General features: G+C 37.0%; 1 protein-coding gene across 1 annotated transcript; it reads left to right on the top strand.

The window, feature by feature from the left end:
* The first annotated feature begins 1,381 nt into the window (after nucleotides 1–1,381).
* On the top strand, nucleotides 1,382–3,750 carry LOC101677035 (acyl-coenzyme A thioesterase THEM4). The gene is given in 6 exon segments (XM_045089505.1): nucleotides 1,382–1,402; nucleotides 1,763–1,845; nucleotides 3,184–3,302; nucleotides 3,305–3,529; nucleotides 3,532–3,692; nucleotides 3,694–3,750. Coding segments are annotated over 6 exon segments (666 nt in total).
* Nucleotides 3,751–12,921: the final 9,171 nt, after the last annotated feature.

Here is a 12,921-nt window from a genome sequence, read left to right on the forward strand (position 1 = left end):
TTAAATCATCACTGACCAAAGCAGAAACTAAGTCAGAGCCCTCAACCCACTCATCAAGTGGGACCAAACCTAATGTTACTGACTACAGACCTCTTGTTTCTGTGCAGGAGATTAGCTCCAGACATTTGTGAAGCATATGTGGTAGTGTTCATTTTGTTCCCTGCCCTATTTATCTATCTAATGATTGTATTAGATTCTAATTCGATTCTAACCTTTACAATCAGACTTGAATTTTGGTTTAACTCCTTAACAATCCAGTTCACTGCTGGGAGTAGACAAGAGCTGTTAAAACTCCTTAGCTTGTCTAGGCCCCCAAATCCTGCATAATTCCTGCCAATAACTCTGCTAATTAAAAATATAAACCTCCTCTCTGGACCTCTTCTGCACAAGCTGTGGGCTATGGTCTTGCTCTGGCTATACCAATCCCAGAAGCTAAGTGACTATTCCCATTTGTCTTCATAGTTAGTTCTGACGTTTTGAATTTCTTCTACCCAATTTGCCTAATTGAATATCTTTCCCTACCTCAATGCTTCTCAAACTTTAATATGCATAAGATCTTCTGATGAGGTTTTAACACAGTTTTCTGAGCTCTATCCCCAGAGATTCTGATTCAATAGGTTCAGAAGTGCCCATGAATTTGCATTTCTAACAAGCACACAAGAGAGACTGATACTCTTGGTTCAAGGGACACTCTTTGAGAACTGGTGTTTTCAAGTAAACACGGTCTAGAGGGAAGACCTCCCCGTTTCTTCGAAACCCCTATCCAGTTCACTTCTCACTTAATTTTCTTATCTGCTCATTTTCGCTGCTGAGGTGCTCGTGCACCAAAGGACTGACATAAAACCACGGGCCCTGAAGGCTGGAAAGGCTGACATCACTGCTGACATTTTCCTTTGGCAATATCCCTTTTCTTCACATAGAGTGAGGTAAAATGGAGCCTATTTTAAATTTTAACTTTTAGTTACTCTCTAAAGAGGGGTGCACGTTTATCAGATTAAGTCAGCTGCTGAAATAGATTTAAATTCATTCAATGTTCCTGCCTGTTTCCTCAAAGCATTTTTACTGAATTTAACAATGTGAAGTGGGAAAAAATGCAGAAATTTGCCCCAAGTAGCTTCCAGCTCTGATACACAGTCTCTTACAGCCTTCATGGATTGAGTTTGAATTTAATAAAATGGATATAAATAAGTCTCCTGAAGTGTTTTCATTTCTCTTCTCAATTTGAACCGTCAGAATGTAAGATAGAGGGAAAAAATAGCATAAAACTAATATTGTGGAATGGAGGCATGTATTACTAAAAATTCTCATATTAATGTTATTGGTTATATTGTCAGCTCTGGGGAATTTCAGCCAGGATCTCATCAGCAGTAAAAGATAGGAAATGGCTATGAAGGTTGCTGAGGTAGGATTTCTTGTGTCTCTTCCTGAGGATGGATAAATAGGGACTTTGATGACTTGGAGCTTCTTTTTCATGGTGCATATAGTGGTAAATGTATATATAGATGAGCTGAAAATAGGCTTAAAATTAGAAAAAGAGGTGACTTATTCACTGATTCCTATTTTGAGTGCAAAAGAAACAAAAATTCCTAAGTAGCTCTGGAGCCAAAGAGGAAATTTAAAAATACTATCATAGGTTATTGAGAAAACAAAGTTAATGAAAAGATTTTATGAAAACTTACAGAATTTGGTCAAACTCTGAGGACTAAAATACTACCTTTTTTTTGTTTTTGCTTTTGTTTTTTAAAGACTTTATTATTTTCAGGTTCATAACAAAATTGAGAAGAAGGTTCAGAGGGATCCCTTATGCCCTCTCCTCCATTATCAACACCCCATCGCTGCAGAGTGGTATATTTGTTGCAACTGATTAACCTACATTAATATGTCATTATCACCCAAAGTCCATAGTTTACATTAGGGTACACTTTTGTACATTCTGACCAGTGTATAATGACATATATTCACCATTATGGTAGCCTAAAGAGTATTTCCAGTACCCTAAAAATCCTCCGTGCCCTGCCTGTTCATTTCTTTCTCCTACCAATCCTGAGCAGCCACTGATGTTTTTATTACCTGCATAGTTTTTCCTTTTCTAGAAAATCAGAGTTGAAATCACAATGTATGGCCTTCCCATACTGGCTTCTTTTACACGGAACTATGTATTTGAATTTTCTCTATGTCTTTTCATGGCTTGATAGTTCATTTCTTTAGGTGCTGAATAACATTCCATTGTCTAGCTATATCACAGTTTATCTATTCACCTACTGGAGCATATCTTGGTTTCCTCCCAAGTTTTTTCAATTATGAGTAAAGCTGCTATAAACATCCATATACAGGTATTTGTGTAGATAAATGTTTTCAGCATCTTTCGGTAAATACCAGAGAGTGCTTTTGCTGATAGTATGGTAAGACTATGTTTAGTTTTATAAGAAACTACCACACCATCTTTCAAATTGGCTGCTATTTTGTATTCATGCTCGTAATGAATGGAAGTTCTTCTTGCTCCATATCATCACCAATATTTGGTATTATTAATTAATTAGTTAATTAATTGACATTTTGGCTATTCTAGTAGGTATGCTGCAGTATCTCACTGTTCTAATTTGCATTCCCCTGATGACATGACATGGAGTACCTTTTCCTCTACTTATTTGCCACGTGTATATATTCTGTGATGAGATGTCTGTTAATGACTTTATCTCATTTTTTAGTGAGACTATTTTCTTATTGTTTAATTTTAAGAATTTTTTTTCATATTTTTGATAATAGATCTTTATCACATATGTCTTTGCAAATATTTTCTTCCAGTCTATGGCTTGTCTGTTTATTTTTCTTGACAGTGTCTATTAAAAAGCAGAAAGTTTTAATTTCAATGATGTCCAGTTTATCAACTATTTCTTTCATAGATTGTGCCTTTGGTGTTTTATCTGAAAAGTCATTGCTGGGTGTCACATACCCCTCCATGAATGGGCAGGAGCAAGTGGGTGGGCAGGTGACCAGGCAGCCATCCTGATAAAGCCTGGGCACCCTGAGAGCCAAGCTGTGGAGCTGTTGCTTGTAACTGGGGGCTGAAGGGGAGTGATCCTCCACAAGGAGGTGTTCCCCCACTAGTGAGGGGCCATGCAGCTGTGCAGAGGTAGTTTTCTTCTGAGATCATTAATAGGAACCATTCTCTCTCGTGCCCAGCTGGAACAAGGACGTGAGACTCCTCTTTGACCAGTTCACGAAGAAACATGAAGATGACTCCTAGAAATGTTTGCCTTAATACAAATGTAAATCAACTTGAAGTATTCAAGACTTCAAAATCTTTTTTGTGACATAAAGCCTGTAAAATAACAAGAGTCATAGCCCCAGCTCTTCCCTAGAAGCTTTAAGGAAGGCCTGGGCCTTGAATATGTGATATTTCATAATAATGTTGAAGAAAGAATAGTTTACATATTTCAAGGAGGTCCTTACCTGCAAGGAGCAGCTGGCTTCCTTCATGGAGGTGCCATTGCAGCCATGACTGATGCTACAGTTGGTATGTCTGCGATTACAGTTGGGGAACTGTCATGACTGACAATCTCAGCACTAATTTTAAGCTGTCAATCCCCCTTTGCTCTGTTGTTGTGATAAACAGCCAACTTGATAAAGTTGAAGGAAGGAAATTGTTTGTTTTCTGTGATGTTCAAAGCACAGATGAGAAGGCCCTATATATAGTCAGAGGCAACAAGTTTATTGGTAAAGCTGGATCCCAAAGAAATTTTGACGTAAGAGAGCTGCTGGTGCATTCTACACCAGTGTGCACTAGGCTTTCTCTCCTCCAGAAGAAGCTGCTGTCTCCAGTCCTCCTTTACTTACCTGCTGTTGAGTCCCCCAGAGGATGAAGCCTGCTAACACTAACCTTCCTGAACAAATATTCAGAATATAACTCCAAGAGATATTTCCATCTTCTAAACTTTTTAACATAGAAGCACTCTCTACTGGTGGGTGGGGCGGGGGGGGAGTCATTGCCAGATGAAAGGTCATCTAGATTTTCTTCTATGTTATCTTCTAGTCTTCTAGGAGTTTTATAGTTTTATATTTTACATTTAGGTCTGTGGTCCACTTTGAGTTAATCTTTCAGGTTACATAAAGTCTGTTTTCTGTTTGTTTGTTTTATGTGCATGTCTAATTGATCCAGGACCATTTGTTAAAAACAAAATGAAACAAAACAAAAAAAACTCTGCTCCATTGTGTTGTCTTTGCTCCTTTTCAGCAATTAGTTGACTATTTATGTGGATCTATTTATGGGCTTTCTATTCTGTTCCACTCATCTATTTGTCTATTGCCAATACTGCACAATCTTGATTACTGTAGCTTAAAATAAGTATTAAAATTGTGTAGTGTCAGTCCTACAACTGTGTTCTTCTTCAATATTCTGTTGGTTATTTTTGGTCTGTTGATTTTCCACATAAGCTTTAGAATCAGGTTTTCATCACCAGAAAATAACTTGCTTGGATTGTGATTGGAATTGCATTGAATATACTATAGATCAAGTTGGGAAGAGCTGACATCTTGATAATATTGAGTTTTCCCATCCATGAACATGGAATATCTCCCCACTTATCTAGTTATTTGATTTTATTCATTAGTTTTATAGTTTCTCCTGTATAGATCTTGTATTTATATTTTGTTAGAGTTATGTCTAAGTATTTTATTTTGGGAGAGGCTAAGGTAAAAAGTGTTGGATTTTACATTTCAAATTTCATTTGTTTTTTACTGTTACACAAGAAAGTGGTTGACCTTTTGTATATTATTAACCTTGTACCTTGCAACCTTGCTATTAGTTCCAGGTGTTTTTTGACTAAATCTTTCAGATTTTCTACATAGGCAATCATATGAGCAATAAAGATTGTTTCATTTTTTTCTTCCAAATCAGTATATGCTTTATTTCTTTTTCTTATTCTGTTAGCTGAGACTGCTTTTATTTTAAAAGGAGAGATGAAATAAATGAACAAAGTATTCAATTCAATAAGTTAGAACAGATGAGATTCTGGTTAAGATGCTATACTAAGTTCATGCTTTGGTGCTGTCTCCATTCTCAACTCAAAGCAATAATAGATAAAATACTTAAAAAATACACAACAGGACATATGTTGGTGGCAAAGATTACTGGAATGTGGCTACGGGCACAGCAAGGGCAGTGTTTAGCACCTACTGGGTAGATTCGAGAACCAGGCTCCTGACCTGAAGTTGGGTGAGGGATGAGCCTTCTGACAGAAAAACAAACAAAGGCTCATTTTTAGAAGATTTTGACATTTGAAGACAGCTGGACAAAGGCATAGTTTCATGTCCACATCTGAACCAATTGACCTTTTTTTTAATAAGCATTGACCAAAACACATTGTTCAAATAATATTGTCCCCCATATGAATATGAACTAGGATTCCTAGGATTACCTGTTTCTAACCTGGTATCTGGGAGACTAAGTGGAGGCAACACAGAGTCTCTACATAAAAAGAGGTAAACAGAGAGAATAAGAAAAAAGAAAAGCAAAGCAAAAGCAAACAAAAACTTCTCCAAACACAGGCTTGCAAAAATGTATAAAATGCATAGAATCTTTTATGATAAAAAGATATAGTAAAAAATTAAGAAATAAAATATTAAATTTACTGCAGATAAGGTTATTCAGAATAGTTGGGTAAATATTTGCAATAATTATATTTAAGAATGTAAAAAAGATGTAAAAAGAAATAGCTTGTATGAAAAATGTGAGCAATGATATACTTAAAAACCCACTAAGGTGTTGTCTGTCTTAGAACTTACTTTGGACTTGGGTGCCTTGAGTTTTCTTACTGAATATCTCATTATATCAACTAAATTAACATTCAAGACAATTTAGACATTTTTAGATTAAAAAGACCAAGAGGTATGACAAATGCTAAAATATTGAGATGTATTTCGTCAGGGAGAAAAATGAACTTGGAGGGAAGATATGAATGTAATGTGTACAGAAATTAATTAAGTGTGAGAGTAAATGTAATTAGCTATTACATTTATTTTTAGGTTTTGTGTTTTATCAAAGGTACACAGGCACATAATTTAAGCAGTGAAGTAGTTCTATAGCAGTTGCTTCTTTTAAAACCCCAAAGTTTCCAACCTCTCCATCCCCTCAGGCTCTCTCTTGTCAATCTTATCAAGCCCCATTTTATAAAGACAAACAAACAAGCAAAAAACCCAAATATATGCTATAAAAGTACAAATAGAAAATTCCAGTGTAGACCACTCCTTTGACTAGACAGGTATGCCTCGCTGCCTGCCTGAGCATGGCACTTGGATGTCTAGGAAGAATCACAGATCAATAAGATCACAACTGAACTCCTCACTTTGTTCTTCAAACCTGCATTATGAGACAGTCAGACCCAAAATAAAAATATGCTCTTAAAAAATCCTACTTTAAATTCATCAACAAATCCCATTGGCTCTAGTGGAAATATTCCTAAATCTTACCATTTCCATCACTGCCCCATGGACCTCACTCCTTCTATGCTCTAGTTTTCCTGCTCTGGTCCATTCTCACCAGTGGCTTTGCTGTTCCTCCAAGGTCCCCATGCTAGCCCAGCTCAGTAGTTGCTGGTCCTTCAGCCTGAACGTTCCTCCATCTGGATAGTTTCCTGGCTGCCTCCATACTCCTCCACTCAGGCCTCTGCTTAACTACTACCTTATCGATTTATCTCCTTGTATCTAATTCATTTTCACTCAGTGCCTGTCACCATGCCATTCCTATCTCTTGCTCATTCTCCTTTTGTCTCTTTCTCTTTTCTACTTGCATGGGCATACACACACATGGTTTGTTCATTGGTTTTTATTAGTTTATAAAATGTCTTCTCTCGGGCGCCTGGGTGGCTCAGTGGGTTAAGCCGCTGCCTTCGGCTCAGGTCATGATCTCAGGGTCCTGGGATCGAGTACCGCATCGGGCTCTCTGCTCAGCAGGGAGCCTGCTTCCTCCTCTCTCTCTCTGCCTGCCTCTCTGCCTACTTATGAGCTCTCTCTGTCAAATAAATAAATAAAATCTTTAAAAAAAAATGTCTTCTCTCCCTAGAATGAAAGTTCCATGAGAACAGATATTTTGTTTTTTTTGTACTGCTATGCCTGGAATAATGCTTGTCATGTCATAGGGCTCCAATACATCTTTTACTGTTTTATTGAAGTACATAACACATCCAGTAAATTTCACACATATTAAGTGTATAGCTTAATGAGTTTTTATAGTATTCATATACACACATGCAAACACCATCAAGATGTGGGACGTTTCCATCTCTCTAGAAGTTTCCCTTGTGCCCTTTTCAGTCAGTACATGCTCCAAGATGTAACCACCAACATATTAGTTTTGCCTATTCTTGAATGACATGTAAATGAACCTTATATTGTATAAGTCTGTCTGGCTTCTGTTGCTCAATATTTGTCTGTGATTTTCATCATGTTGCTGTAGTATCAATAGTTCTTATTTTTATGGCGGCAAGTATTTTTTGTATAAACATACGTATATTTATTGTTTCTCCTACAGGGTGGAAATTCAGGCTGCTTCCAATTCTTTACAATTGTGCATGTTCTTGTGTATGTCTTCTGGTGCAAGTATGCACTCATCTCTCTTGGGTATATATCTAGTAGGTGATTGTAGTGTTACAGAGTAGCTGTGTGTCTCACTTCAGTAGACACTGCCGGACAGCTTTCCAAAATGGTTGGACCACTTTACACCCACACCAGCAATAACTACTAGTATCATCCCCCTCATTTTTCTATCATGGTTCTATCAGGAAAGAGAAATTGCTCATCTAATTGGAATCATCACTATACTATACCAGGAACTACACCATTTTGTGTCCAGATCAAATTCACTTTAACATGTGCAGAGTTGATCACTCCCTTACTGTGGATGCCATGAGAGCCCTAGCATAGGTGGAAATTGCTCCTATTTTTCAACAAAATATTCAAATGATTCCAGTAAATGTCTATTGCCCCATCCCATGAGGTTGTAATCTGCTAGAAGTTGAGACAGCTTTTATCTATGGATACTTGTTGTGGGTTCAGTTGTGTTCCTCATAAAGATAACGTTCAAATCCTAACTCCTGTACTTGTAAAAGTGATTTAATTTAGAAATCGAGTCTTTGTAGATGTAATCAAGTCATAATTAATTATAACTAATAATTATTAATTGCCCTAATCCATTGACTGGTACCATTATAAGAAGGACAGTTTTAGACACAGACACACATAGAGAATGTCATGCATGATAGTTAATTTTAGTTCTCAACTTGACTTGGCCATGAGTGCCCAGATTTTTGGCCAAATATTACTTGAGGTGTTTTTTGGGAGGGTATTTTAGGTTGAGATAAGCATTTGAATCAGTAGACTTGGAAAAGCAGACTGCCCCTCCTGATGTGGGTGGGCTTCACCTAATCAGCTGAAAGCCTGAATAGGACAAAAAAGCTGACCCTTCATGCAGTAAGGGAAAATTATTTTCTCCCTTGATCTGGGACATCAGCCTTTTCCCTGCCTTTGGACCCAAACTGAAACTTGGGCTCTTCTGGGTCTGAAGACTCCCAGCCTTCAGACTAGACCTACTCTATTGGCTCTGCTGGTTCTCAGGTTTTCACTCGGACTGGGACTCCACCATTGGCTCTCCTGGGTCTCCACTTGACTCACTCTGCAGATCTTGGGACTTGCCTGCCTCCCTAATGGTATAACTGCATAATCAGCTCCGTTTCTCTGGAGGACCCTGACTGACAGACCATGCAAAGATGGAACCAGAGATCAGAGTGATACATCTACCAAAAAAAAGAATGCCAAGAATCAAGAATCACTGGCAACCACCAGAAACTAGGCAAGAAGTATGGAGCAAAGGCTTTCTCAGGGTCTCAGAAAGTCTCTGGAAAGAACCAATCTTTCAGATTTCAGAATCCCAATCCCCAGAGCTATAGAGAATACATTTCTGTTGTTTTAAGCCTCCAGTATGTGATCATCTGTTACACAATTCTAGGAAATGAATGTAATACCTTTACTCAGCAAAATGCTATTGGTAGAGTCTGGTGATCAGAGTCCACAAGCAGGAAAAAAGGAAGTTCAGGGCTGTTTTTTCCCTTTGTACTTTGTGAATTTTCTATTCTATTTCTATTCTAGTGGCTGTCTAACCTTTAAAACATCTCAGTAGAGGTCCTATCACATAAGCCATATGAGCAGGTATTGTAGAAGACCTTGCTGTGGGGGACCTTCTGGCCTAAGAAGTCCTCTTGCCTCATGGTTGCTGCTGACAGAGAGAATTCAGCAGACAGATGACAACACTTACTTGAGCCAGTGCCTGGGTAAAGCCAGTCCCACTCAATAGATGCCCGTGGACTTGTGCAATGTGGTAATGGTGGTGGTTGTAATGGGGCCTCTTCTACTAAAACAACTATTATACTCTAAGTGGAGAATCTACTCTCAAGTTCTGTGACTTGGTTTAGTACACATTGGTAGCTCCTTCCAACCCCATATGTGGACCCCAGGATGTACCTGCAGGACTCACACTTCACAAAGTCAGGTCCAGAAGCCCTCATTGGATTCAGATGACGCTCTTGAATTTGGTGGCATACTGGAAAGATGGTTATCCAGGGGACCGTAACAGTAGAACACGGGTCAATAAGGAAAAAGCAGGCACCAAGCAGAAAGAAAGAAGAAGCAACATGGACATCAGTGTCATTGTAGTGCCCTGATGATCTTGTATGTTTCCATATAGGTCAGGAAGGGGAGGCTTCACCACAACCTGACCCGAGTCTTTGCAAACATGCTGTATTGCCCCAATGCATGGGGAGATAAGCAGCCTTGTAGGCAGCTGTCAAGGCAGTTATCCATCCTCCTCTCTATCTCACAGGAGGCTTCTGTGAGGCTTTCATCTGTACCTCTCATGTCAGTAAAAACTTGGGACACCACTTAATTCCCTTTAGGGTGTAGTTGCACCTTGTAAAGTCCTATGGCTCCTTGGTGGCTGGGTAACCCACTGCCCATGCTGCTCGGCATCTGGATCCTCTGGCTCAGTGTCATCCCGTAGAACTAAGGACATGGGGAAATGTCACCATGCCTTTTTTTTTTTTTTCTAAGATTTTATTTATATATTTTTATTTATTTGACAGAGAGAGACACAGTGAGAGGGGGAACACAAGCAGGGGAGTGGGAGAGGGAGAAGCAGGCTTCCCATGGAGCAGGGAGCCCGATGAGGGGCTCGATCTTAGGACCCTGGGATCATGACCTGAGCCAAAGGCAGACGCTTAATTACTGAGCCACCCGGGCGCTCCACTGTTTGGCTTTTGCTGTAAGTGATAAGCCATGTGGATCCACTGAGGCAGTCTATGTCTATGGGAGTATGGCGGGCCGACCTACCAGACACAGCAGGGACACCTGCAGCTCCGTACTCATCCCCTCATCCCCTTGAGACTGGGGACTTCCTCACTGCTTGGCAGTAACATGTATCATTGCAAGAAACTGGATCTTCGGAAGCAGAGGTCAAGTTCTGAAAACGGCATTGGTTGACTTGTTAAATGGCTCTGAGCCTTGACTTTCTCTTTTGTCAAATGGGGACTGTAATTTCTATTTTTCAGGTTGGCTGTGGGAATAGCATGATCCTAAATTCACTGGGCTTAGAATAAATTCATAAAATGAAAGTCCCATAATGGAAGTATGAAGTCAAATGATGGGACTGTTTTGTGCTACAGAATTTTCCTAAAAGGTTGTAAAAATTTAAATAGAGCCAAGATTATTTCATGGTAATTGCATCCGTTGGGTGCTTGTATCATTTTTATACAGTATTTTTTGCTGTTAAGTGAAAGACACTTGGCCATTGCTCTAATTCGTATTTTGGTTATTTAGGAGTGTATTTTCTTACATTTTGTTTACTATTTATAAGCCTGGATACAGTTTTGTGTGTGACATATTTTAATCTTTTCCCAAATATCTAATCAGATGTTAATATAAAGATCAATCAAGATGCAAAATGAAATTGACAGATGCCTTTTCCCAATTGCAGAATTTTTTAAAAAATATTTTTCTTGGTCTATTCCATCTTAGTTATTTTTTCTTTCTGCATATGGTAAATATTTTATATTCAAATACATTTGTTTATTCCTCTGTGATTTTCCTCTACTGCTTCAAAGCTGAGATTGCCCTCATGATACAGATCTGATAAATATTTTATTATATTACTTTGGGTTTTCTTTTTTAGATTTTTACAGTTTTATATTTTGTTTGATTTGGGAGTTAATTTGTTTGTATTTACCTTAAATATTCTTACACAACTGTTAGGCACTAAAAAAACATCTAATTAAATGACATTTTAATGTATATTTGTTCTTGACATCCTATTGATCAAATCATACATTTTAATATACAATGACACTATTTGTGATCTTTCCACTTGTTTTCCGTTATTGCTACTATCTGAGACCAAACATTTTCTCATTGTTTGTTCACTGTATTTAGTTGATGTATGTTTTTGTTGCCAAATAACCAATTTAAAAAATAAAGTACATTGCTCTTAATCCCAATTATCAAAACAATGGCTCCTAATTTATAGGATTCTCTAAAAAATACAGAGTAGTAAAAATAAGAAAAACTCACTCATAAAGAAAGACTCACTTATAATTGAAAACAATCTTTTAACACCTGTTATATTTTAACTTCTATTATGTATCATTTTTAGTTTTTGAGATTCTATCATTTATAAAATTGGTGTAACATTTGTACCTATTCAGAGTTGTGAGGATTAACAAAATTAAATGTTTGAACATTGAGCATACTATTCAACATATACTATTTAATTAGTATTAAGTATTACTTTTTACCTACATGGTTCTACAACTTTACACTATGTTTCACTTCACATGATACTGTATCCTTTTCCCCACTCAGATATAAATACTTTCAATGAGAAATTTTAAACACAATTTAACTGGGTGTATAATCTATAATAATTCATAAGTATATCATTGTATATGAGTGTGTGTGTGTGTGTGTGAGTGTGTGTGTGTGATTAAACCTACCATTTTCCTGTTATATGTTTGGTTCTGCTCTAGTAGTTTACATTGTGAAAAAGCTTTATCTGTTTTGGAATTTTTGCTAAGGATAAGAATCTAGAACTGAAGTTGTTCCATCAGTGACTAGGAATGATTGGTAAATGTGGGTGTATATATACATATATATGTATGTATAGACAGATACATAACACACATATGCATATGCACACATATAATGTGTATATATACTTTCAAAAGACCTCATTCCAGTTTATAATCCAAACGTTTTTGTTACTGTTTCATTTCAGTTTGTCCATATGTTGCCTTAGTCTTTATTTTACTAATTTTATATTACTTTCCTTTTTCACTTACATCTGATATTGTGCTTTTCCCCATGTGCTTGTTTACTATATCATATTCTTACGAAAAATGAATCACTAGTGTATGTCTTTTGCCTATCTATGTAATTTCTTCATCATCTCATGGTCTCTAAATATAACATGTTCTTCTTTCTCCGAGGATCAGAAAATGTTCCATTCAATTTCCTTTTATATTTTTTCAATGTTATATTTTCTTCATTATGAAAGTACTATTAGAGACATTTGGTAATTGTTGATATGTGAAAAGATGCAAAAATAAAAATAACCACTCATCCCAGTAATAATAATAAACATGATATTATTTTAAAATTCTATTTGTTTTTTTCTTTCAATACTTGAGGTTTTTATATATTATCTTTGTGAATTTTTAATATTTTACTATATAGGTACCTAATTTCATAAAAATTATCTGCAACTCTCATCGTTAATTACAGAGCAGTTTACCACATTGATGTATTATGAGGACTTTAACCCCTTACCTAAGTTTAAATATTGAATTTCCCATAAGTTATGCTTTTTCAAATAATGATTTGAAC

The sequence above is a fragment of the Mustela putorius genome, unplaced genomic scaffold (assembly GCF_011764305.1).
Source record: "Mustela putorius furo isolate JIRA1106 unplaced genomic scaffold, ASM1176430v1.1 tig00003845_pilon_pilon_pilon, whole genome shotgun sequence".
NCBI lineage: Eukaryota > Metazoa > Chordata > Mammalia > Carnivora > Mustelidae > Mustela > Mustela putorius.